The sequence below is a fragment of the Zea mays genome, chromosome 1, assembly GCF_902167145.1.
Source record: "Zea mays cultivar B73 chromosome 1, Zm-B73-REFERENCE-NAM-5.0, whole genome shotgun sequence".
Classification (NCBI taxonomy): Eukaryota; Viridiplantae; Streptophyta; class Magnoliopsida; order Poales; family Poaceae; genus Zea; species Zea mays.
In genome coordinates, this window is record NC_050096.1 from 153,289,026 (window position 1) to 153,315,892 (window position 26,867).

The following is a 26,867-nucleotide window of genomic DNA, read 5'->3' on the forward strand; positions in this document are numbered from 1 at the left end:
CTTGTGGCTCCTCTCCTTTCCTGAGGATGAATCGGTCGAGTTCTCCCTCGATCGTTTCACGCTTGGTGATTTTGGTCTCCTCGTCCCATTCTTGTGCCGTTTTGAGGACGTCCCAAATTTCTTTGGCACTCTTCAATCCTTGCACCTTGTTGTACTCCTCTCGACATAAGGAAGCGAGGAGTATAGATGTGGCTTGGGAACTAAAGTGCCTTATTTGGGCAGCCTCATCGAAGTCGTAGTCCTCGTCGCCCACCTGTGGTGCCTGTGCTCCAAACTCAACAATATCTCATATGCTTTCGTGGAGTGAGGTTAGATGGTGCCTCATTTTATCACTCCACATACAATAATCCTCACCATCAAAATATGGTGGTTTGCCTACGGGTACGGAAAGTAGAGGAGCGCGTTTAGGAATGCGAGGGTAGCGAAGAGGCATCTTACTATACTTCTTACGCTCTTGGCGCTTCGAAGATGTAGACCAACGTCAGAGGTGGAAGGTGATGGAGAGTCGGTCTTGTAGAAGACCACCTTCTTCATTTTCTTTTTCTTTTTGTCACCCTTCCTATGTGACTTGATGGAGCCTGCGGATTCCTCCTTGTTCTTGTCGCCGGCCTCCTTCGATGAAGTTCTTTCTTCGATCTTCTTCCCCGAAGATCCGACCTTTTCCTCGGTCACCATCTCCCTCTTGGAGTGTTCTTCTGACATCACTTCGAGTTGTTAAACTCTAATGAAGCACCAGGCTTTGATACTAATTAAAAGTCACCTAGAGGGGGTGAATAGGCAAAACCTAAAAATTACAAACTTTGAACACACACTTTACCCAGGGTTAGGGTTAGAAATAAATAATATTGAATTCAGAGTGCGGAAGATAGTTCTTCTTGCTATGAGTTGCTCAATCAATGCGGATAACTTTGGGAGCCAACTCAAAACAATATGAGCAAGAGAACTTTTAGAGAGAGGAGAGGGAAGAAACAAATCGAGTGATGGAGGTCAACACAAAAAACAAATCGAGTGATGGAGGTCAACACAAATGAACAAGGTGATTTGTTTCCCGAGGTTCGGTTCCAAAGAACCTACTCCCCGTTGAAGAGACCACAAGGGCCGGGTATATTCCAACCCTTTCCCTCTCTTAATCGGTCACTTAGACCGGTCGAGTGCTTCTTCTTAATCACACGGGTCACTAAGACCCCGCAAGGATCACCACACAATTAGGTGTCTCTTGCAAGCTTTACAAAGCACTTGAGAAGATTAGAGTGAGAAGAAGAAAGCAACCAAGCAACAAGAGCAACAAAAGAAACACAAATCACCCTCTCTCAAGTCACTAAGCACTTGATTTGATTTTGGAGCTTGGAGAGGATTTGATGCTTTGATTGTGCCTTTGGAGTCTATTCTTTTGCTCTAGTATTGAATGGAGAAGTTACAATGCTTGGATGGCTTGAATGGTGGTGGTTGGAGGTATTTATAGCTCCAACCACTATTCCAGTCGTTGTTGTTGATGGGCACACCAGACAGTCCAATGGTGCAATGGACACTCTACTGTTCACTGTCCGGTGAGTATCACATCAACTGACCATTGGGGTTTGGAGCTGTTGACCGTTAAAGTCTTATGTCCTCTTGCGGCACCGAACAGTCCAGTGGCACACTGGACAGTCCGGTGTGTTTAGACTTCGCAGACTGACTTCTGACTTCTGCACAGCGTAATCGACCGTTGGGTGAAGTTGACCGTTGCTCCGTTGGCTCACCGGACAGTCTGGTGCCACACCAGACAGTCCAATAAATTTTAGTGGACGCACGCTAAGAAAACTCGAGAGCGGCCATTTCACAGAGGGCTGCAGCCTGGGCACCGGACAGTGTCCGGTGCGCCACTGGCTGCACCAAATCTTGTATGCTCCAAACTTTATAGAATTCCCTCAAGTCATTTTCTTTATATGTTTATGTTGAACTTCATGCACCTGAGAAAAACATTCACTAGGCAAACTAGTTAGTCCATATGATTTGTGATGGACGTCAAACACCAAAATCAATTATAGGAAATGTTGAGGCCACTACCCTTTCACTTCGCCTTGACGCACCCTTCGCTGTGACTCCACGTGCTACCACCAGTTGCCGCCGGAACTGCCACCACCGAGTTTTAAGGCCAATCTCGGTCGAAAACCCACCATCTGTAGCGCAGGGTGTTTTTTTCGAGGTTCAACCATCAAACCCTCGTGAGTATCGCACGACGTGCGTGTCCCCCACGTCCTAGACAAGTTTCCCGCTACTCCTCGACCGCCCCGGCAACATGGCTCGCTCCGCCACGTCCTCGCGCGAGTGCGTGTCCTAGGTGTCAGCCACCACCGTTAGTCACTCCATGACTCTGGTCCCTCGATCAAGTTATAGCGTTGTAAACCTGGTATTAAGCAAGAGCTAGTCATGCCATGAACACTTTGGATTAGTGTGGAGTTTTGAATACTTTAAAATTACTATGATATTTAGAATACCATGATTTTTTTACTGTCAACGGGGGAGAGAATCCCACCTGAATTTCATTGATTCTGGCATGACTAAGACACACCTCAACGACCTCATTTTTAAGGAAAATGAGACAAACCTTTACATATTTTATGACATACCATAGATTCAAACAACTTCAAGCACAACGCAACAAGTACTTCAACAACAAGGAGGAAAACAAAGAAAGCAAAACACGTCACAAATGAACTTGACGTGAGCAGAACAACAACAACCAAATTCCTAAGGACCTAATCATCAAACACACATACTCGTCGGCTAGCCTAAACCAATGTAAACCACACCACCCCCATCGTAGCAACGACTTACAATTGTCTCCCTCCATTGCACATAACAAGGGGAGGAATCCTTGAAGGGATGAGGGACCACCCAACTGAGAGTAGATTAAGAGTTAGGGAGCATGCCAATCGAAATTTGCCGAAGAACAACCATCTCTCTTGAAGTTGATGATGAGCACCCCATAAACAGCACATCAAAGCACCATAAACCACAATCTGATGTCCTTAAAGGGGAGGAATCCTCTAAGGGCTAGTTTCGAAACCTAAATCCCCTCCAGTATTCTAGGGGATCAGGGGGAATTAAGCTAATTCCCCCCTCAATTCCTAGGAATCTCGGAGGGTATATAAGTTTCCAAACTAGCCCTAAGGAGGGAGGGCGTGGGTCCACCTAGCATAAGACTAATGTCACCACCAACAGGAGACGAATGACGAAGCAGAGGTGTCAATGGTTGTGCAACCAAGGGCCACTTTCATTACCGGCCACAAGGCCAAGGCCAACAAAGAAGAAAACACATAAGCAACTGAAAGGGAAATGGCCTCAAACATTTCCTATAATCGATTTTGGTGTTTGACGACCATCACAAACCTTATGAACTAACTAGTTTGCCTAGTTGATCTTTTCTCAGGTGCATAAGGTTCATATACACATATAAGGAAAATGACCTTTGGGGCAATGCTACAAGTATGGAGCAAAATAGATTTGCACCAGCCTGCAACACACCGGACTGTCCGATGTGCACCAGACAATGTCTGGTGCCCAGGCTGGCGAGCCCAACAAACTGGCCGCTCTCGGGAATTCTCAGAGCTCCATGCCTAAAAATCACCGGATTGTCCGGTAAGCCCACGAGCAACGGTCATCTTCGCCAACGGTCGACTACCACGCGACTACTATGGGTTCAGAACATCAGAAGGTCAGAGACAGTCTGCGATGTCAGGTCGCACCGGACTGTCCACTGCACCACAAGGACAGACGAAGTCAACGGTCGGCTACTCCAAACCCCAACGGTCGCTGACGTGGCACACACCGGACTGTCCGGTGTGCCCGTCGATAGAGAACTCAGCCAACGACTAGAATAGTGGTTAGGGCTATAAATACCCCCAACCACCACCATTCAAGTCATCCGAGCTTTCCACTCTCAACATTCAATACAAGTGCAAAGAATACATTCCAAAGACACATTCAAAGCCTCTAATACTCTCCAAGTGCCATAATCAAAGTCAAGTGAGAAAAAGAGATTAGTGACTTGAGAGAGGGTGATTTGTGTTTCATTTGTTGCTCTTGTTGCTTGGTTGCTTTCTTCATCTCTCTCTAAACTTTCTAAGTGATTTGTAAAGCTAGCAAGAGACACCTGATTGTGTGGTGATCCTTGCGGGGTCTTTGTGACTTGTGAGGTTAAGAAGAAGCACTCAACTGGTCTAGGTGACCGATTGAGAGAGGGAAAGGGTTGAAATAGACCCGGCCTTTATGGCCTCCTCAACGGGGAGTAGGTTCATTGGAACCGAACCTCAGAAAACAAATCACCGTGTCCATTTGTGTTGATCATTATCATTCGATTTGTTTCTTCCCTCTCCTCTCTCCCTAAAGTTCTCTTGCTCACAATATTTTGAGTTGGCTCCTAAAGTTATCTATATTGATTGAACAACTCATAGCAAGAAGAACTATCTTTCGCACCCCATATTCACTATTATTTGTTTCTAATCCTAACCCGGGTGAAGTGCGTGTTCAAAGTTTATAATTTTCAGGTTTCGCCTATTCAACCCCTCTAGGCGACTTTCAGTAACCATCAAGCGAGCAGAGACGAAAGTGCGAAGGTAGGATACCTCCCCGCACACTGAGTGCGACACTTTCACTGCACAAATATCACCTTTGCATAGATTTCATATGACCTCGAGAACCGCCACTAAGAGCGCCCGCAGACAATAAACACAAGCATCACAAAATTGCCTCCAATAAGGTGAATGACATAGAAGGGCCATCAAGCCGAGGCTGGCAGAAAGCCAAGCAACGCTTTCGCCCATAACCAACGTGGTCGTCGCTGCACGGCCACCCGAACCTTTGGACACAAGTGTCGGCACAACGTTTTGGGTGGCCCGAGGGCAAGGAGTCGATGATATAGAGGCTAAAGAAGCACTCAATCATAGAGACCTTGCCGGAGGTCAAGGGAAAAAACTTCGATAGCAAAGACAGGGAACGGAGACGGAAAACAACAGTGGAGCACATGTGGCGAAGGTCCGTGGCCACTGGAAGGCGGTAGCGGGGGACTGAGCGGAGGAAAAGGTGTGGGGCGGAGGGGAGTAGTAGGGCCTAGACTCAACTATAGATCTGAACCAATGCGTTGAGGCCGACAACGTACATGACACACACGACGAACGTGGTCAGCAGTATGATCACCATCTCCACCACCCCGCTATGGCCGGGGCGAGTAGAGGGGCGCGCCGCGGCCCACGCGCTGCCAGGGTGAGGACCGCAACAACTACAGCCGATGGCCAAGGGTATACCGGAACTGCGACGGCATGCTAGATCCACCCTCGGGCGGCCCAGATCCATCTTAGGGGCGTCTGATCTTGCCGTCGGCGAGGCTCTAGCAACGGGGCGATTATCGACTAGAGCTTGAAGGTAAAGGGAGGTGGAGGGGAGAAGGGACATGAGTAGATATGTCAATGGGGACCCGATACTGGCTAACCCGTGGGGAATTCCCCTATTAGGGTACGAGTATGGGACAAAAAATGTCCCCATGGGTATGGATATGGGACAAAATCTCCACCCATTGGGTAAACGGGTATGGGTTTGGGAAGCAATAATCCGAACCTGATTACCCATGGATATTTCATATGTGTACACCTGTCCTGTTTGTATGAATGAGTTGAGGTCGAGCCGGCCACCAAACCCAGCACGGCAGCGCACCAAACACCAGGTCCTAGCCTAACAAGGCAACTAGCAGAATAGCAAAAAACGAAATCCTAAAATAACCAGCCATACACTACGCCGACTGCTAGGAGACTAGGACGACGGTAACGACCATGGATTCTCAGACGCCAACGAACTCGGATGGTGACCAAGGAAGGTAAGGAGACTCTATTTCTCCATTTCTTCTATTGGTCCTGAAGTACAGTTTTTTTATGGATGGATGAATGGATCATGGTTCATGGATGAGTGCTTGCCGATGTGGTGATGTATGAAATCTGGATAGTTTGTACTAGCTGTTAGTACCTAGTTATCCTTTAATTGGGGATGTGGACCCATTGGGGACCCGAAACCCGAATGGAGATGAGTTTTGCACCCATGATGGGTATGATGATGTGTATGGGGATGGATCAGATATGATGGGATGAGTCTGGGATGCTATAACCCTGTGGGGAATACCCCATTGACATCTCTAGACATGAGAGGCTGAATTGAGCCCCGCTGCCGCCTTCCTAGCATCGACACGGGTCTCCCAGCCGTGTGCTCAGACGACGACGAAGTGGTGGAGAAGGGCGACGATTACGGGCGACACGACATGAGTTTCCGCCCGTATCGCCCCTGAAGGACAACGCAAGTGACCTTTTTCAAAATACCATGATTTTGAAAATTTTTAGAATCACAACCAAATACCAACCAAACACTTTATGATATAAAATACTATTACTAACCATAGTACCTAAAAATAAAAAAATATTTTACTTCCACATAGACCCTCAAGCAGTCAAGCCCTCAATTCACCTGTCTAGTGTCCAAGGTTTACAAAACCGATAAAAACCGACGGAGTGCGGTTTTTGTTAACCACCGGTTTTTTTTTCAAATTCGTTCTAAATTCAAAAAATTTGAAAAAAATCATCTACGGGTACCCACCGCCAGTCTCTACCATCTACGAATCTCCCTCCGCTCCTGTTCCGCCACCGCCAGTGCAGGAGAGCGCACGGGCTCCCGTCCCCGCGTCCATTCACGCCATGCCACGCGTCCGTCCTCTCTGACCCTTTTTATTATTTTCGCTCTCACGAACCCCTCTGGCCTCTGGCCCTCTCCAACCTTCTCTCTTCCCCGTTCCCCCGTCGCCTCGGCATTCCGCCGCCGACTCCGACGAGGGGGCCCCACCTGTCATCCTCCTCCCCCGCCGCCGTTCGCCGGACGGCAGCGCGACGAGGAGCCGTTTACCCCTTCCTGCCCCGCGGCATCCGCGTTCGCGTTGTGCGCCGCTGATCCGAGCGGACCGCTTCCCGCGCTGATCGCTTTCTCCGTTCGACCCCTAGGGTTTCGGCGTTCCCCTGTCTCCCCGCGCCCCCTTGGAGGCAGCACCAGAGATCTCGATCTTCCGCGGCCTCGGTCGCGCTACGCAGTTGACCCCGCTCGATTTATCACCGGGGAATTAGAGAGGCGTTTTCCGGGGGAGTTTCTTCGCGGGGAAGAGGGGCCATGGCCTCGAGTCTGCTCACCACGGACAGGAGGTTCGTGGTCTCCATCCCACGCTCCCACACGTTACAATTATTTTCTTAAATTTTCCATTCGCAATTCTGGTTTGATCGTGTAGTGCCTGTGCATTGATACCTGTGTTTTTTTCTTTAAAAAACTAGAAAATTAGTATCTATTTGGTGTAGTGAGGTTGTGGGAGCAGCAGCCTCTGTCAATTTATTTTGGAGGTATAGATGCTAATTGGATATTTGCCATTACAACAAAAGGGGTTCACAAAATTGTCATCAGGACCACATTCTATAGACTCAGCTAGACCCACAATTCATAGATACAGTTGCATTTATAACAAGGAGTCAATGTTTTAAGTGCCAAAATACCCATTATTCCAGCTTTTGGATGGTGGGGTTTGATATTGAGCTGCTGATTGGCCAATCGGCTTAATGGAGCTACAAAGTCCAGCTGGCGTGGCACTTGTGTCATCATGCTGGAACCAAAGTGTTTTATTGGTGACAATTATATGAAGATTTTGTCAGTTTGGCCATTGGATTTGTCCGGTAATCCAACTTGTGTGGACAGAGGTCGATGAAGGATGTAGTGATTTTATGCTCTTGCTGTGAGTTCGTTCTGAAATTCTGGATTTATGCTTATGGTTTTGTGCACATGGTCCTCCTGTCTTGATAGCTTGCTTACCCTTTTCCATCTTTCAATCAAGCCTTCTGTTTTTTTGCTTAACTTTTTTTGGGATCTATTTGTGGTTTTATGGTGTGCTTAGTAAAAAGCTGTGATGCTCTATTTGTACTAATCTCTTATCACAAATATAAGTTATTGTAGGTTTGTCATGTTAAACTTTATTCTTATCTTGACCATTGGTGTCAACATTTTGAACACAAGATTGAAACTAGTAGATTCATTGTGAAAACTACTCCCTCCGTTCCAGATTAGAAGGCACTTTGACTTTTTTCTGGCGCATCGAATTTGCTATGTATCTAAATATACGTTATGTATATATACATAGTAAATTCAATGTACCAGAAAATTCAAAGCGACTTATAATTTGGAAGAAGGAGTACTTTAGAATATATAACTCTTCTCATTGGGGTAAATATTTTTGTAGATATTGCCAGTAAAAGTTGAAAAATTCCGACTTAAGATAGACCCAAATGGACTTACATTTGTGATCATAGGAGGTAATATTTAAGCTGAGAATCCCTAATTAATGATTGTACAATAACATAAGTATGTCACACAATTGCATGTACATATCACAAATTGAGGCGATAAGGCAAAACATCTTGGCCCATCCAGAACTAGCCATGTCCTAGTTATCTCAAAAGCTTATGAACATAACTTTCTTTCCTGGATATTGTCCCACCTGTAACAATTATTCTGTTACACCTGCTGATTGATATCATGTTCATGTCCATATTATGAACTGCCTTGTTTTGTGATGACGTTTAGTGGGATATTTTGTATTTATAATTTGTATCGGTACAATTTTTTGGTTGTACTGTTTGCAAAAAATTCTCTTTGTACTTGCATAATCAATTATTCCTTATGACTTCCTTCAGATGGGGTGCTACTCCTGCAAGGAAATCTGGTATGACTGTTCTAGGAAAAGTCCCAAAACCTATTAATTTACCAAGCCAGAGGTAACAATTTTTGTATTGGCTATTGTTAGCAAATCATTAACTCTATATACTTTTTCTATAAGTGGATTGATTTGGTTATTTTTTATTTAGGTTGGAAAACAATGGTCTTGATCCCAATCTAGAACTGGTTCCAAAGTAAGTATGCATCCTTGTTTCCTAACTACTCATATGATTCAGTGTTTTAAGGTTTAGGATGGTCTCAATGGTCTCCCAAAATTACCGTGTCATGTGATTTCTATTTCAATGGTAGGGGCACCCACACCTGGGGCAGCAAAGCACCATCCACAACACCAAATGCATGGAGTTCCTCGTCAATTCTGTCTACCAAGAACGATGGAAGTTCCAGTTCATCTAGCCACTTCAATGGTCGACCGTCCTCTGGCGGAGGCTCAAGGCCATCAACAGCTGGAAGTGAACCACTTGGTTCACCCAATGCTTGGGGTCCAAATTCTCGCCCATCTTCAGCATCAGGCACATTTCCATCATCTCATCTACCAATGGCCACAAATCGTCCCCGAAGTGCGGAAACAAGACCCGGAAGTTCACAACTTTCTCGATTTGCGGATAATGCTTCAGATAATGTGAAAGCGTCGATAAGGACTATTGATAGACCGGTAATGCTGCAGGCCTAGAACTGGGTCTAGATCAGGATTCAATTCAATATGTTATTCAGTTCATATATATGTATTTTACCTGTGTAGGGGTCTTCATCACATGGGCCTGGGTTCACACTAAGTACTGGTGATTTCCCAACACTTGGCTCTGAAGCAAATAGTCAACGAGGTAACTATGTGCAACACAAAGTGCTGTCTATATTTTTTTTGTTTTCAAGCTTTCTGCCCCTGCCATATTGTTTCTTTGGTTGTATAGTTTTTATGTTTAGCATGTCAAATTATGAGCTGCCTTGAATACTACATATGTGCTAGATATAAATGCTAGCATTGGTAAATTATTTGGGCAAATATGTTTTTTTCGTATTTTTTTTTTGAATTACAATGGCCTGTGTCATCTACTTAGTTTGTGTATAGGGAGAGTTCTCTTTACATGTCTTTTTTTATTCCAGGCCATAGTTCGAAAGGGCGCCCAATTTCTAGTTCGGGTAAAGAGGTGTCGCAAGGTGAACAAGTGAAGAGCCTAACAACTGGTATAATATATTTCATCATTACAACGTAGGTTGATAGCAGCAACTATTGTTCGATACGTATTGCCTGACCTAGTAATGGGAAATATCTTGTGTGCTAGGAAATGGTGAATTAATTTCACAATCCAATAATCAACCTGTTGATATCATGAAGACAGAGCAGCATGCACACACTGGAGGTGCTCCTGTCCTCGCCACAAATGTGCCAAATGAAGGCCTGCAACCGCGGCCATATCCACCAAATTTTCCTATGCCTCATCCGCAGTTTGATTCATGGCGTGCACCTCCTGGTCACCCCCCTGAGGGAATGTGGCATAGAGGACTAGTGCCAGGTGGGCCATACAGACCAGTTGGCCCCCCTGGTAGTTTTCCTGTCGAACCATTTGGTTATTATGGTCAGTTCCCACCCAACTCTGAAGTTGCAGCAAGGCAGGGCCCAGGGCATGGTGGATATCAGGCTAAAAATGGAGATGTGTATCATCCTACGCCTCCTAATTCCTATATTATGAATCAGCCTGTTATTCCAGTCAGACCAGTTTATCAGGGTCCAGTGCCGTATGATGGGTATTATGGCCCTCGAGCACATTTCAATAATGCCAATGTTAGAGATCCTCATTTTGTTGGAGGTCCTGGAATATTAAATCAATTCCCTAATCAGAATGACAGGTTTCACCCTGGACATCCTCAAAACAGACCAGGCAGACATGAAACAGTTCCAAGGGAGCAGCTGGAATATGATAAAATACATGTGTTTCATCGAGGAAACCCTGGGAGTTTGCATGATAATTCTGATCGTCTAGGAGGTTCCCGTGAATTTGAAAGGAATGCGCAGCCAGCATCGCCACTTCTTCCACATCCTGATGGAAACCGGACTGATGTGAACATGAGGACAGATACAAGGGACACCTTTAGTGAAAGTGAAAGAACCAGGGTACTTACAAAATCGGTGCCTAATCAGAGAGGTTCGGTTGGTACAGAACATTTGTCTGTTTATGACAATGCACATTCCCATCACAGAGAAACTGGCGATGGCACTCTGCGCAAGAAATTCAAGGAGGATGGTTCAGCTGCACTGCATCCTGTAATTAAGAAGAATGCAGCTTTAATAGAGAAAATTGAGAGTTTGAACAACAAAGCCAGAAATGTTGATGCACGTAATCTCCCAGAATCAGCTTCGTCCAAGGAATTCAATAAGCATAAAAAAAGCACTGATGTTTCATCTAATGATGTCATGGGTATGGCATGCAAATCTGACCCGGCAGTTTCTGTTTCCTGTGTTTCTCCTGCGGTGCAGAGACTACCAAACGTGCCCATCAAGGGTACAATTCTTGGTCCGGCACATCCACAGTTAACTGAATTTAGCAAAGCTGAAAAGCTTGGTGATTCAATTAGCGATCATGTACATAGGAAAAGTGATTCTTCAAGAAACAGTTACCATGGTCCTTCTAAAGATAGGCCAGCTAATAAATTCGGAAGTCATGGACGGGGAGAAAGTTCCACAACTGATCTGAGGAATAATATCGATCATGGCCAACAACCTGAGATTGCTTCGCAGCTGCAACCTGCGATTGTACCTGATGATATGCCAGCTTCACTCGATTATGAGTCTCAGGTATATAGTTGTAGATTTGTGGTATTTTTACAAATTGATGGTTATCATTATAGTATAATATTTTGGAAATTCCTTAATCCTTATTGCAACTAGCTTTAGGGGGAACACTGACCAATAACCACTATCAGTGAAATATAACTCTGAAAACTCAGCTGTCTTGTGTATATGAAAACCAGGCAGTTAGAAAACCTTGTTTTTCCCCACTGCAGCATTGCCATTGTTTGAAGCTATAATAAGTTCTACCTTGACTATCTGGGATTCTTATTGGAATTCATATCACAATACAACTGGTGCACATCATCAGAAAAACACTAGCTTTTGCTAACTAAGACACATTTGTTTGCTTCTGTTGCATTTTTTTTTGCAATATGTAGAACAAAAAACAAAGCAGGATGCAGCATCAAATGGTCAAAACAGTCAGGCAGTTGAACATGGTTTTTAGGAATTTGAATGCTGATTGCTCACTAGCGTCATATCTATTGTTTTTCCTATTCAGCGTGCAAAAATGAAGGAGTTGGCTGCAGAACGTGCAAAAAAGTTGAAAGCTGAGGAAGAGGAACGGATAAAGAACCAAAAAGCAAAAGCGCTCGCAAAGTTGGAAGAATTGAACAGGCGATCATCAGTACTTCAGAAGAAATCAAATGATATAAAAGTAGAAACTTATGATGCACATGATAAGCAACATGCTGGACTTGATGTGACTGCTAAACTTGACACTTCAACTGAACCACATGATGTTATTGCGCCTGATAGGCTTACTGATCTTCTGCCTCCTAATGATCCCAATCATACTATGGTTCATATACAGGCCCAGTCTACAGCACAATCACATGCTTTAGATGGTGGCAAAGACCCTGATGCTCATGCAACCTCGTCTTTGGTCAAGAACACTCACAGCAACATGGAGCCTGTTGTGCAGAAGAGTATCTCGCAGTTGCATGACATCACTGTGGTAAAGGCCAAGCAAGGGTACAGGAAAAGACATGTGTCAGAAGAGAAAATTTCTGATGAGAAGGCAAGTGCTTCAATAACCACTAGAAATATTACGAAAAATGTTGATGTTCTCATCGACACAGTGACGGCTGTTGTTGCACCACATGATGATCCACCTACTCAGAACAAGAAGGGAACCCGACATTTGAGAAGTAAGAAAAAGTTAGATGATGCTCCAGTTACTTCTAAACATCCACCTGTGGTGTTGAATGAGCCGAATACAGTGAAAGTCTCTACCGAGCCAAAGACACATACTGGTGGTGTTATCATCAGCAGCTCTATTGTTCCCACTGAAGGTACTATTGTAACTGTTGGAAGTATAACTGTTGGTGGAATTTCACTTAAACCTATGAATCAGGAGCGGGTTAAATCACCAGATGGAACAAATAATACTGAAAGTAGCCAACCAAGACCTCAGCAAACGAGAAAATCTGGAAAGCATCAGCATGTTCTTCGGCCTGTTGAGAAGCCACATGGGAATGATGGTATCTTGTGTGCACCAGTTAAGCCACCAGTGCCGAATGAGCACTCTGATGGAGCCATGCCGACTGCAGCAGTAGCTGACCTCACTAAACCAGTAGGGAAAGCCATAAATGATGGGGAGAATGTGACAAGAACAAAGAGGGCTGAAATGGAAAGATACGTTCCTAAGCCTATGTCCAAAGAACTGCAACAACAAAATCCAAGTGATGATAAGGAAGCAGTTGATAAGCCCAGTGGTGCTAAATCACATCCTGCAGCCGAACCCAAGAAAACTAGCAAAGCACATGGGGGTAAATCTAATCCTTCTTGGCGCAAGAGGAATCCAGATGAATCAGCTTTGGTGGCACCAAATTCTGTTGAGCAAGCAGACGTCTCTTATGAATCAAAGGAGGTTCAGAACTTCACCTATCAGAAGCAGCCTGTTGAACTTGGCAAGCAAGATACACAGTTAAAATTCAGTGTAGATGCTGCTGCTGAAAATAGCTCAGCTCCAGTTCAAACAGTTCCGCTATCTGTCGGTGGCGCAAAACAACATAGTGCAGCTAACAGACAAAGGCGACAGCATGTTAAGGCTCAAAGAAATGAAGCAAGTGGCTACTCAAATGAGAGCAAAGGTAGCGAGGGCAAGAATGATGTTGTCTATCAATCAGCAACACCCGTCATGGATTCGAACTCATCCAATCACAGGAATGTGCCAAGATCTGATGTGAAAAACAGCGGCGTAGTTTCACACTCTAGAGCCTGGAAGCCGAAAACCAATTCCCATCCTCAGGACAGCTCAGACGGCAAGATTGCTGTTGACGGGCAAGTGGATTCCCATGGTGGTAGGCTTGAGATGAATACGTCCAAAGGATCTGATACAATTACCCATCTAGTGACCAGTAGTGAACCGACGAAAAGGAGTGATGGCAAAGAGGTCTCACACAGCAAACATGAGAACCTGGCACGGGAAGATGGTAACCAGAAGGGTGAGACTGAACAGGAGCAGGCTAATCCTACACTACGTCGCCAAGGCCAGCCCAATGCAAGGTACCACAGGGGAGGTGGGTCACACAGGGGAAGGGGGGGTTATGACACTGGGAGGCCAAACCATGTCACAAATGTGGAGAGGCGGAAGGGTGGCAGCCATCTTGAATACCAGCCAGTCGGACCCCAAAACAAAGCTGCAGACTTCCAACAGAGCCTGGGCATGGAAGAACGAACCGAGGGGCCTCCTGCTTCTGGACAAGCGTTCAGGCAGCGTGGACACAACAGGGGGCTACGCCCAGCAGGCCGCTTTGTCCAGCGAAACCCTGCTTCTACGCCTACCACTAATTCTCACCAAAATGAATAATCTTCCGCGGCTGCCACATCCACTGAGCTTCAGGAACTCGCGCTTGTGGTGGTGTTTCACAACAGATAGGTAAATGTGTCTTTGAGGCCTGTACAGGGAGCATTCTCAAATCTCTGTCCCTTCGATGGCTAATGTTTTAAGGTTAGCAGGTTTGGATGCGCGGCAGGTGTCCTTCTACGACTAAACTCTACTGGTGGTGAGCATTAGGATCCTGTAATGATAATAGTCTTTGTCCCAAGGGCACCTGGACCCTGTGATTGTGGGAATTTGCCTTTGTTGGGATGCAATGTTGGAACGTGTACTAACAGAGTTGTTGTGTTTGAGAACTTGGTTTAAATGTTAGCCTGTGATGCTAATGAGAACAGAAAGTGTTGGTTTTTGCCCAACTTCCTGGCCTCAGTGGATAATATGCTGGCATCACCATAGCACGCTGGCGTTTTATATTGTTGTCGATGGTGTTCATGGCAATTTGCTTTGGATCGACTGGATTGGATCGCCGAAATAATCAAATCGTATGTGGTTATTTTGATAAACGGGGTGGTGATCATCTTGGCCCTGTTTACTGTTTAGCAAGCTGTTTAAATCCATAGCAAGGTCAATGCTAAAAGCTGTTATGTTTCAAATTTATTCCTTCCATTCCAAACGGCTCATATTTCGATGAGTTAAACTTCATATATAATGTAATACTTGTTCGAATAAAAACTGTAAATGAGTCGAGAACTGTTGGTTTCTTTATTGCTTCTAGTATTTATACATGTCGAATCGGCACGAGGGGAAGGGTGCCCAGAAAAGACACGACTGCACGTCCATACACAGGAGTAGAATGTAGAGATGTGCCAAGGGTCACGTCTCTTGCAGCCTACGACCAGGAGTAGTTCTAGTAACTCACACTTCGTAACATTTCCCTTCACGCTGTTGTCAATCATGTATATTCTACTTTAAAATCTTGTAAGTAAAGAGAAGGTTTACCATGGTATACTCCCTTCGTCCTAGTTTATAAGGCCTAACTATTTTTTCTTCTTGTCCCATAATGTAAGACATGCTCTCTTTAATCATACGTATATCGATGCAATAGTATAAAGAGAATAAAATACAATTTTAGGTCTTTGAATAGAGATGGTTACACCTTATATATTGGGACGGAGGGAGTATTGTGTAAAACTCCAGAAAAACCAATTGGGAAAAATTTAGAGAAAATCAACAGTATATGATGTCTTTGGTGTCTATCGAAAACCCAGATGAAAAAAATCAAGAGACAGACATGTGCTTGTGTTGACGTTGCCTCATTAAAAACCTAATATGAGAAAACTTATAGAGTAAAACTTAGATAGAAAAAGAGTATTGTTACAGGACTTAATTTGCATAACACCAATCTCACCACTTTGTTGGAGTTAATGAGGATAGAATAGCTTGGGGGAGATATGTTTGATAACGTTGCTCTTGATATAACCTTGTTGCATCTGAGCAACACAAGTTGCATTATCTTCATATATAATGGTGGGTGATTCAATGGAATGAATTCCACATTATGATTGAATGTGATTAATCACCCTTTGAAGCTAGACACATTCACTTGAGGCTTCATACAATACAATAATCTCTGAAAAATTAGTGTATGTTGTTACTAGAGTTTGCTTGGAGGACTTCCAAGAAATAGCAGTTCCACCATTCAGAAATACAAATCCAGTTTCTGACCTTCCATTGTGAGGGTCCGATAGGTAACCAACATATGTGTACCCTATGAAACTAGGATCTTGATTTCTTCCATAGAGTAAACCAAGATCCGTCGTGCCATGGAGATATTGAAGAACAATTTTATTCTAGTCCAATGGCGCTTGGTAGGAGCTGCACTATGTATAGAAGTAAATTTACTGCAAAAACAATATCGGGTCTTGTATTGTTTGCTAGATACACAAGTGATCCAATTGCACTAAGATATGGGTACTTAGGACCCAAAATATCTCCGTCGTCACATGGTCGAAATGGGTCCTTATCCATTTCTAGAGAATAGACGATCATCAGAGTTTTAGACAGAAATGTTTTATCCATATTGAATTTATTCAATACTTTCTAGGCATAAACATACTGATGAACGAGAATGCACATTGGAAGGTTCTCAAGTTGCAAACCTAAGAAAAAATTGGTTTAACCCAAGTCCTTCATCTCGAATTCCATCTTTTGAAGATTGCGTGCTTCATCGATATCACGTTTATGGCCAATGATGTTTAAATCATCTACATGTTCTGATATGATGCAGAAACCTATAGAAGATTTCTTTATGAAGACATATGGGCAATCATCACTGTTAGAATAATCCATAATCATAAGGAATTCCTTTAGTCGGTTGTACCACATTCTCCATGAATGTTTTAAGCCATATAGAGATTTGGTGAGCTTAACACAAAACATGTTATAGTTTTTGCTATTACTCGGTATAGGCATTCCATTAGGAACTTTCATGTATATGTCCAAGTCAAGTGACCCATAAATATATGCAGTCATGACGTCTATGAGCTGCAAGAAAAGACGTTTTTGTACTGCCAATGAAATTAAATATTAGAAGGTTATTCCATTCATTACAGGAGAATATGTCTCGTTGTAGTCAATGCCTGGTCTTTGGGTAAACCCTTGAGCAACTAATCCCACTATATCTCACAACATCATTGTTCTTATTTCGTTTGTAGGTGAAAATTCATTTGAATCCAATAGGATGGATTCTGGGAGGTGTAGGTATCACTGCTATTTCTTGGAAGTCCTCCAAGCAAACTCTAGTAATAACATCCACTAATCATTCAGAGATTATTGGCTTGTATGAAGCCTCAAGTGAATGTGTCTAGCTTGAAGGAAACAGGTGACACCTAGGAGGGGGTGAATTAGGACTTCTAAAACTTTCACTAAACTAGGCCACAAATAAATCCCTAGAGCAAAACATATGCAAATAATCAAACTAGAATGTGCAAACTAGGTTTTGTCTAAGTGTTGCTATCTCTACCGTAATGGCTAAGTTTCAATCTACACTATATAAGTATAAAGACAAGATTGAAACTTAAATGCTTAATATAAATGCAGAAGCTTAAGGAGCAAGGTAGAGATGCAAACTCTTGTGGATGATGCCGGTATTTTTACCGAGGTATCCGGAACCACGCAAGGTCTCGACTAATCCTCGTTGGTGCCCCTACGCAAAGGGAAGCCCATGCGAGGGCCAAGCACCTCGACCAAGTAACTCCGTAGAGAGCCGCGAGCCTTCTCCAATCGCAAGTGGTGCTCTGCTTCCGACTCCTCTCGGACGCTCCTCGAGTCCTCGCCGTCTCCACTATCGAGCTTCTGCCGAAAACACCGCGGGCCTCATTCCCTCCGGTACACGGTGGCGACTGTGACACAAACGCGGTTGTCACGGTCTCGCAAGACTCTTGCCCCACTCGATACAATTACAACGGTTCGCGAAAGAGCCGAGGGGTTGTGTTGTTTATCTAAACTCACTCAACTAACTAGGATTCACCTAGAGCAAGCGCTAGAGCGGTCTAACTAACCTAAGCACTTCGCAAAGCACCTACACTAATCACCGAGTGATTCTATTAAGCACTTGGGTGTATGAGCTCTTGGAAATGTGAACTATGTGCCTTTGTATGTCTCTTGGGCTCCCACACATTGGAATGGCCGGTTGGGGGTGTATTTATGTAGCATCCCAAAAATTCAAATCTTGAAATTTTCTCAAACTCGCTCTAAATCCAAAATGAATTTCAAATTTCATTTCAATATGTTTGTTTGCGAGTTGATATCAGCAAATAAAATATAGTGGTCTATATTCTCTCTAAAATCCTCCTCAAAATATCCTACAAATATTTCCGCAGTAACCCCCCTCAAATTGTTTCCAGAAATACTGGCAAGATATTTCCCTAGTGACCCCCTTCAAGTTCTTTCCAAAAATACTGTCCAAATATTCCACCGATATATCTCCAGATATTTTCCTCTAGAGAAATACCTTCAGAATCATTTTTCAAGTCCCCACAAATATTTTCTTCATAACTTTCATGCTCATACGTATATGTATGCCTCCGGTGTCATACAGTGAGCTCTACAAGCTAATTTCACTCATATAAGACAAATTCATGCTAATCTCCCACTAATCCTCTCATCCTCCCACTAATCCTCTCATCCCTCCCCCTAATCCCCCCACCATGGCTATAAATAGAGGGGCAAGGGCCTCCTCTCATCCCACCCCAAGCCATTTCATGGCAACTCCCTCCCTCCCCTCCCCCCACCCACGCGCCCACTCCCACTCCACCTCCCACACAAGCACACACTAGCACAAGGATCGTTCGGTAGTTCTTCGATCGTTCGTCCCCCTGTTCTTAGTTTGTTCGTTCGTTCGTCCGATCGTTCGATCGTTCGTCCGATCGTTCATGGTTCGTTCGTCCGTTCGTCCGATGTTCGATCGTTCGTCCGTTAGTTCGTCCAAATAATCTTTTTCCTGCCGTTATGCTGCCGAAATTCCGATCGTTCGTTCGTTCGATCATTCATCGTTCGTTCATAGTTCATATTCATCGTTCGTTCATCGTCACTATTCACCGTTCATCGTTCGTTCATACGAACTATTCACCATCACTATTCACTGTTACTATTCATCGTTACTATTCATCGATTATCCGATCTCCCCAAATTTCAACTACTCATCCATCATGTTGTCCAGTCCACCTAAGACCAGCCAGACCCATATTCCAGTCATACGAACTCCGGTGACTGTGATTGTCATTCCAGTAGGGAACTTCCCATCTGGTCACCCATCCTAGATTTCTCCAAGTTGAGCACGCTTAACTTTGGGATTCTTTCAAGCCAGACTTCCAAAAAGAAAGGCAAACCATGTTTGTATGGATACGTCTTCAATCCTATAAAACCTGGCCCAAGATACCACAACCCACTCGGACCAGAATACCACAACATTCAAGCTATTTGGGTCCCGCCTCACTGCTGTCTGATGTGACACAGTAGGTAGGAACAGTTTCCACCAACATAAACTTCTGCCCAAGAAAAGCCCAAAAATAATTCCTCGCACCCCGCTCAAAAATACATTTGTATTTTTGATTTTCCAAATATCTCTAAATATTCAAATTCTAGAATATTCCAAGAATATTCCTTTTCGTTTCTTTTTCTCATTATGATTATAAAATCCAAAACTCCTCCATCCAAACTCAGATTTCAGTCATTCTTGTTTCTAAAATTCTTGTCAAACTATTCCCTATCCAACCATGTCATCCCTTAAGCATGGTTTATATTCCAGAAAACTCCCAAAATACACTTGTCCCGTATTCTGCCTATAACTCTCCTATTCATATTAAGTAAGACGATTCATTTGTCACTATTCTCACCAACAGTGAACTTCACTGTGCTACACCACATACACCCAGCTATAAATACACCCAGCTACCCTCTCCCACTCCACACACTCAACACCCTCAGCCAAGGCAAACACCCCACCCACTCAGTTACTCCGCTCTGCCGGCTACACACATAGTGTCGCTTTGTCTCTAGTCCACCCTCTTGGTAAGCACCTTCGCTCCACCACCAACAGTATCTCAACACCACATGACACAAATTCTTCTCACGACTCTACCCATCCATATATAGCTATTCTGACCAATATACTAAATATTTGTTGGTATACTTGTTGGTTTGTATGTTTGTTTGTTCATGTTGCATAGTTATCGGAGCATTCGTGCCGTCTCGTGGAGGCCAGATCTGCAAGTCTACGCCAGGCAGTGGAGCTAGAAGCCAGTTCCGCGAGCTCCTCTTCCCCCTTCACCGGATAAGCACAACAAGCTCACTGGATCCCTTTGATGCATAAATTACCTATGTTTTTCAACCACAACCCTCAGCGTGTTATTTTATGCATGATATGATTTTGAGACAAGTTATTATGGCCACCCAGCCGCTTGCCGCAATCAATCCCTAATATAATTGTTACAAATGATTTGAGGAAAGGTGTGAGTTTTCAAAAGAAAATGCTTTTCAAAATGTGTACGATGAAGGGTTTTCACCCTTATCACCTTTGAGTAGGGATGATCAGGGACTCCCTGGTTTAGGGGAGGGACTAAGGTGATGGCTCAGCTGGTTTAGGCGTGAGCAGAAGGATTGTCCCCTCATATAAGGACTGGTTTGTCATCCTTCACTACCTGTACTTATGATAAGTACAACCACTCGAGACTGTGTGGGCAGTCACTCAATCTGAACTCGTACGGTCCAACCCCAGGGTTATGAAGGCTGGGGAGCACCGGGAGGATAAGGAGGGGGAATGTTTTGTCCGGTTTGGATATGGCTGTGGCCTGACTCCTTCCGGTATAACCGTTAAGGTTAGGACGTGCGAGGAAAGAAAGAGATTCAGATTCGGGTCTCACTAGCTATGAGACCGTAGAGCCGGACTAGTGGGTAAAGTGTACACCTCTACGCAGAGTTCAAACCTATTCGAATAGTCTGTGTCCACAGGAATGGACGAGTCTGGTATGGTATGGCAATTAATGTTTTGTTTTCAAAAAAGGGTGCGTTTGAGAAAAATGGTTTTTAAAAGGTCCGGCGGTTGAGCCGTGAGCTATGGTGGACGGGAAGTCCAGTAGCTGTTTTTGAAAATGAAAACCAGTGGGAAACTGCTGAGATACCTGAATGGTTTAGTCCAGGGGATTTTGTTCTATATTGAAAAACTTCCTGCTCCTTTGGGAGAGGATGCGCTTTGCAAAATATAAAATGTTTTACAAAATAACCCTGCATAAAATATTACTGTTTCTGCAAAATATCCTAAGCTCCAGATATTCCATGCATTATATCTGATTTCCCCATTCCGCCGGTAAAGGTGGGCTGCTGAGTACGTTTGTACTCACCATTGCTTATTTGTTGTTTTTCAGAAAAAGGAGATCAGGTAAGAGTTACGACTGTTCCCAACCTTGCCTGTGGCTGTTGGACCGCTGATTTGCTTCGCTGCGTATATCGGGCTGCTTCAGCCCCACTCTGATGATATATCCCGAGTTGTGGACCAACTCTTAAAGTTGTTCACCACCTTTATAGGTTTGTATCGTTTAAGCATATATGTAATCATCTGATGTATAAATGTGTTTACTAGCCTCCTGGGACCAGTAATTGTATCACATTTGAGTCCCAGAGGATTGGGGATGCTTCAGGTGGTATCAGAGCTGTTAGGTTGGCCACATGACGTAACCCTTAGCCTGATCCAAAAGTTCTTGAGTCAAAACTATTTTCTTAAAAAAATCTTGCTCTCATCCCTTCATTTCAAAAATGCCTTTCCCCTTTCCTTCTCTCAGAAGTCAGATGGAGGTCCGCTGCCAAACCAGCTTTTGCCAGAATGAAGATGGTTTCCCCAAGTTGCTGAAAGCATGCACAGTTCGCCTCGGAATCAGGAGCCAGCCAGAGTATGATGGTCGTGAATTCGTTGAGCATGGCACAGTGAAGCGTGTCATGACTGTATACATTGGATCCAGTCCACACCATGTGGAATGGAGTGTCACTACTGCTGGGCACAGATTCAAAGACACCTGCCAAGTCATCGCTCGCAAGGCATTGAGGGCCCTGTGTCAAATCTATGAAGAAGAAGTGGCCCACACCCCACTCAGATTCTTTCCACCCTTTCAGAGAGACCGTCTCGTTTGGATGGCCAGGATGCGTGCATTGGAAGGGAAGCAGCTGCTTGAGGACGACCCCATAGTCATGTACCTCACTGCATACCTGCTCACCCTGGATGCACAGTATGATTTCTTGGCTCGGCACCACCATCAGATGATTGCCCGAGCAGAAGATGCAGAGAAGCTCAACCGTAAGCTCCATGTGGATCTCACCTCAGCTCAAGCCCGTGTAGTTGCCTTGGAAAGTCGTGAAGTCATTGCTGTTGAAGCCCTTAAGCAAGCCAAGGATGAGCATGTCTAGAAGTTGATGGAGGCCTACTTGGTAACCCATAACCAACATAGAGCCCTGCGGATCCAAGAGCCCGCTTCATCCAACCCTGTTCAACCCATCAGAGCTGAAGACCCCCAGATTCTTGAAGGTCACCCGATCTCTATCAGAGGAGAGAAGAAGGCTTGGGAACTCCCGGAAGGAGCCATAGTCTTGGAAGGAATTCTAGTCTCCCCTAAGGCTACGGATAAGCAAGAGTACCCCGAGTCCTCCCAACATCCCCCGCTAGAGTTGTTTGAGCCCCTCACCATGAAGAAGATTCTAGCGCCATCCCTTGAGGTCAAGGAAGAAGCTGCAAGCACCCCGCCAGCACCACCGCCCTCTGAGGAGCTACAAGAGCCAGTCCCGCTTGAAGAAGAGTTCGACCCTGTGCTGCCATCTCAGTCGCTGCCAGAAAAAGTCATCAACATCAGCTCCCTGTTGACCCATCCAGGAGATGTCTCAGATTGAAGTTGTGAGCCAGCCTTGCCAGAAGAGAAGCTGCCAGATCTGAGTTAGTATGCCCAGTCCTCTGCATGCATTGGGTAGTGAAGTTTTCTTCGCTTTGGCTAGAGCCCTGCATGTATGAGAGGTAATCGTGTAGACTCGTGTTTTGCAAAACTCTAATTGTGTGGCCCCTTAGGGCATTTCAAAATGAATTTCGCTTGATGTTTTCTCCTCTTTTGAGTGCATATGTGATGCTTTAACGTTAGTGCTCATAAGTCCTGGTTAGCATAGTCCTCAATTCAGGAGCTGAGCAATAGTAGTTATGCTTAGCCCCCGAATCTGAGTAGTCTGTGCTTTGGAAAAACTCTATTCTTCCCTTATTCAAAACATTTGATTTGTTTGTGCTTATCATTGCTGAGCTTGTGTGTTTTCTTTTCGTTTTTCTTAAAAAGGTTTTCTCTAAAAACATAGATCACAAATTAGAGCTAATCCTTACCTTATGCTTCCATTCTCATCTTAACCCATCTGAAGAGAAAAGTGCCTTACCCAAGAAGATACTGAGAAGCTTACCCTTGAAGCCTGGAATAAGCTACAGAAGAAACCAGTCCAGCCGCTTAGTCAAAAGGACCGACCGTGAGAATCAAAGCACTGACCCTGAGTCAAAGTAAATAGAAAAAGAGGACAAAAGGAGTTATTACCACATAGAGGCAAAGATTCTTGGAACCAGAGACCACAAACATCAGGGTCATTGACCCCACCACTCACCCGTGCCCCTCGAACGCGTGCCTGCCTCCATGCGCACTACCACCGCCCCACGCCCCCTTTGCAGCGCACTACCACCACCCACGCCCCCTTTTGCAGCGCACCCACCGCCATCGTCGCCGGCAACAGGCGCCCCTTCCCCTTGTCGCACCTGCTGCATCGAGTCACCTACTCCATCACCGCCACTCCGCACCCGAGCACCCACACTCGCCTATAAACCCCCCACCAGCTCCCTCAGTTCCCATCCCAAGCAAAACACTCCAGATAAAACCCACTCTGCCAAATCGCAAGCAACTCCATTTTCCACTCCCTCGCCCCTGAGATCACAATGGTTGGTGATTCTTGGGTTGAAGACTGTTGTACATGGTTCATAGTCTTCGGTTTCCTCCTTTGTATGATGGTAATACTCTTTGATAGAATCCTCCAGTGGGAAGAGCAAAGGGAAAGAAAGAGTCAGTAAAAAGAAGATAGTGAAGAGAAGATAAGAAGAAGGTTCTCCCAAAATCAACCCTGTGACAGTCATCTCTCCGCAGCCTGCTGAAGCAGCAACAGCAGAAGAAGGCCTTGTAACGCCCTTGTTATGAGGTACTTCATGGAGTTCAAATCCCCAATATTCAAGAGTTCTACCCTCATTCTTTTTAAGTGGGGTAGTGTTCCAGTAAAGTTCCTGCTATGTAGAAAAAGAAGAAGGCCTGTAGCAAGCTTGTGGAGGACCAGATCATCAAAGCATATAAGTTTCTGGATGAGAGGTGGTCACCCAAGTTTTGTTGATGAAGCACCAGAAGACCAATCAAGGAAGGAATCCATGTGGGAGTTCGCAAGAGAAAGGTTTGCATGTAGGCATCGATGCTTCTTCAATAAGCTAGTTGCCAAGCAAAAGCTAGAAGCCTGAAGATGATCTTTGAGTAGCCAGAATCAGTGTTCGCAATCAGCAACCGGATGCTCCTGAAAGGCCAGATTTTGTTGAAGTTCCATCTCCTCGAAGAGTCTGCAAAGTGAAGATATGTAGCTGAAGTAAAGCTATACCCATAACCCTTCTAAGCCGAATCTCGAGGACGAGATTCCTTTTAAGTGGGGTAGATTTGTAGCATCCCAAAAATTCAAATCTTGAAATTTTCTCAAACTCGCTCTAAATTCAAAATGAATTTCAAATTTCATTTCAAAATGTTTGTTTGCGAGTTGATATCAGCAAATAAAATATAGTGGTATATATTCTCTCTAAAATCCTCCTCAAAATATCCTACAAATATTTCCGCAGTAATCCCCCTCAAATTGTTTCCAGAAATACTGCCCAGATATTTCCCTAGTGACCCCCTTCAAGTTCTTTCCAGAAATACTGTCCAAATATTCCACCGATATATCTCCAGATATTTTCCTCTGGAGAAATACCTTCAGAATCATTTTTCAAGTCCCCACAAATATTTTCTTCATAACTTTCCTCATGCTCATACGTATATGTATGCCTCCGGTGTCATACGGTGAGCTCTACAAGCTAATTTCACTCATATAAGACAAATTCATGCTAATCTCCCACTAATCCTCTCATCCTCCCACTAATCCTCTCATCCCTCCCCCTAATCCCCACACCATGGCTATAAATAGAGGGGCAAGGGCCTCCTCTCATCCCACCCCAAGCCATTTCATGGCAACTCCCTCCCTCCCCTCCCCCCCACACCCACACGCCCACTCCCACTCCACCTCCCACACAAGCGCACACTAGCACAAGGATCGTTCGGTCGTTCTTTGATCGTTCATCCCACAGTTCTTAGTTTGTTTGTTCGTTCGTCCGATCGTTCGATCGTTCGTCCGATCGTTCATGGTTCGTTCGTCCGTTCGTTCATCCAAATAATCTTTTTTCTGCCGTTATGCTGCCGAAATTCCGATCGTTCGTTCGTTCGATCATTCATCGTTCGTTCATAGTTCATATTCATCGTTCATCGTTCGTTCATCGTCACTATTCACCGTTCATCGTTCGTTCATACAAACTATTCACCATCACTATTCACTGTTACTATTCATCGTTACTATTCATCGATTATCCGATCACCCCAAATTTCAACTACTCATCCATCATGTTGTCCAGTCCACCTAAGACCAGCCAGACCCATATTCCAGTCATACGAACTCCGGTGACTGTGATTTTCATTCCAGTAGGGAACTTCCCATCTGGTCACCCATCCTAGATTTCTCCAAGTTGAGCACGCTTAACTTTGGGATTATTTCAAGCCAGACTTCCAAAAAGAAAGGCAAACCATGTTTGTATGGATACATCTTCAATCCTATAAAACCTGGCCCAAGATACCACAGCCCACTCGGACCAGAATACCACATCATTCCAGCTATTTGGGTCCCGCCTCACTGCTGTCTGATGTGACACAGTAGGTAGGAACAGTTTCCACCAACATAAACTTCTGCCCAAGAAAAGCCCAAAAATAATTCCTCGCACCCCGCTCAAAAATACATTTGTATTTTTGATTTTCCAAATATCTCTAAATATTCAAATTCTAGAATATTCCAAGAATATTCCTTTTCGTTTCTTTTTCTCATTATGATTATAAAATCCAAAACTCCTCCATCCAAACTCAGATTTCAGTCATTCTTGTTTCTAAAATTCTTGTCAAACTATTCCCTATCCAACCATGTCATCCCTTAAGCATGGTTTATATTCCAGAAAACTCCCAAAATACACTTGTCCCGTATTCTGCCTATAACTCTCCTATTCATATTAAGTAAGACGATTCATTTGTCACTATTCTCACCAACAGTGAACTTCACTGTGCTACACCACATACACCCAGCTATAAATACACCCAGCTACCCTCTCCCACTCCACACACTCAACACCCTCAGCCAAGGCAAACACCCCACCCACTCAGTTACTCCGCTCTGCCGGCTACACACATAGTGTCGCTTTGTCTCTAGTCCACCCTCTTGGTAAGCACCTTCGCTCCACCACCAACAGTATCTCAACACCACATGACACAAATTCTTCTCACGACTCTACCCATCCATATATAGCTATTCTGACCAATATACTAAATATTTGTTGGTATACTTGTTGGTTTGTATGTTTGTTTGTTCATGTTGCATAGTTATCGAAGCGTTCGTGCCGTCTCATGGAGGCTAGATCTGCAAGTATACGCCAGGCAGTGGAGCTAGAAGCCAGTTCCGCGAGCTCCTCTTCCCCCTTCGCCGGATAAGCACGACAAGCTCACTGGATCCCTTTGATGCATAAATTACCTAAGTTTTTCAACCACAACCCTCAATGTGTTATTTTATGCATGATATGATTTTGAGACAAGTTATTATGGCCACCCAGCCGCTTGCCGCAATCAATCC

The 26,867-nt window shown here is 44.5% G+C and overlaps 1 protein-coding gene across 3 annotated transcripts; it reads left to right on the plus strand.

Annotated features, from left to right (window-relative positions):
* Window positions 1-6,683: 6,683 nt before the first annotated feature.
* LOC103639563 (protein MODIFIER OF SNC1 1) lies at window positions 6,684-14,831 on the plus strand. 3 transcript variants are annotated; one of them, XR_559530.3, is made up of 9 exons: window positions 6,684-7,211; window positions 8,745-8,825; window positions 8,916-8,960; window positions 9,076-9,439; window positions 9,527-9,608; window positions 9,889-9,969; window positions 10,068-11,578; window positions 12,075-14,456; window positions 14,537-14,831. XR_559530.3 is itself a non-coding variant. In XM_008662300.4 (8 exons), the coding sequence occupies exons 1-8, from the start codon at window positions 7,180-7,182 to the stop codon at window positions 14,385-14,387; spliced, it is 4,509 nt and encodes a 1,502-aa protein (XP_008660522.1). In that variant the 5' UTR covers window positions 6,689-7,179; the 3' UTR covers window positions 14,388-14,831. The 3 variants fall into 3 exon arrangements, 2 of the variants coding, with proteins under 2 accessions (XP_008660522.1, XP_035820006.1); XM_008662300.4 differs by having other exon boundaries at window positions 6,689-7,211; window positions 12,075-14,831; XM_035964113.1 differs by having other exon boundaries at window positions 7,030-7,211; window positions 10,043-11,578; window positions 12,075-14,828.
* The last annotated feature ends 12,036 nt before the right edge of the window (window positions 14,832-26,867 follow it).

Coding starts and splice junctions, on each gene's coding strand:
- LOC103639563 (XM_008662300.4), top strand. CDS start 7,180: ATGGCCTCGAGTCTGCTCACCACGGACAGGAG. Junction 8,826..8,915: donor ATTAATTTACCAAGCCAGAG/GTAACAATTTTT, acceptor TTTTTTATTTAG/GTTGGAAAACAATGGTCTTG. Junction 11,579..12,074: donor CACTCGATTATGAGTCTCAG/GTATATAGTTGT, acceptor TTTCCTATTCAG/CGTGCAAAAATGAAGGAGTT.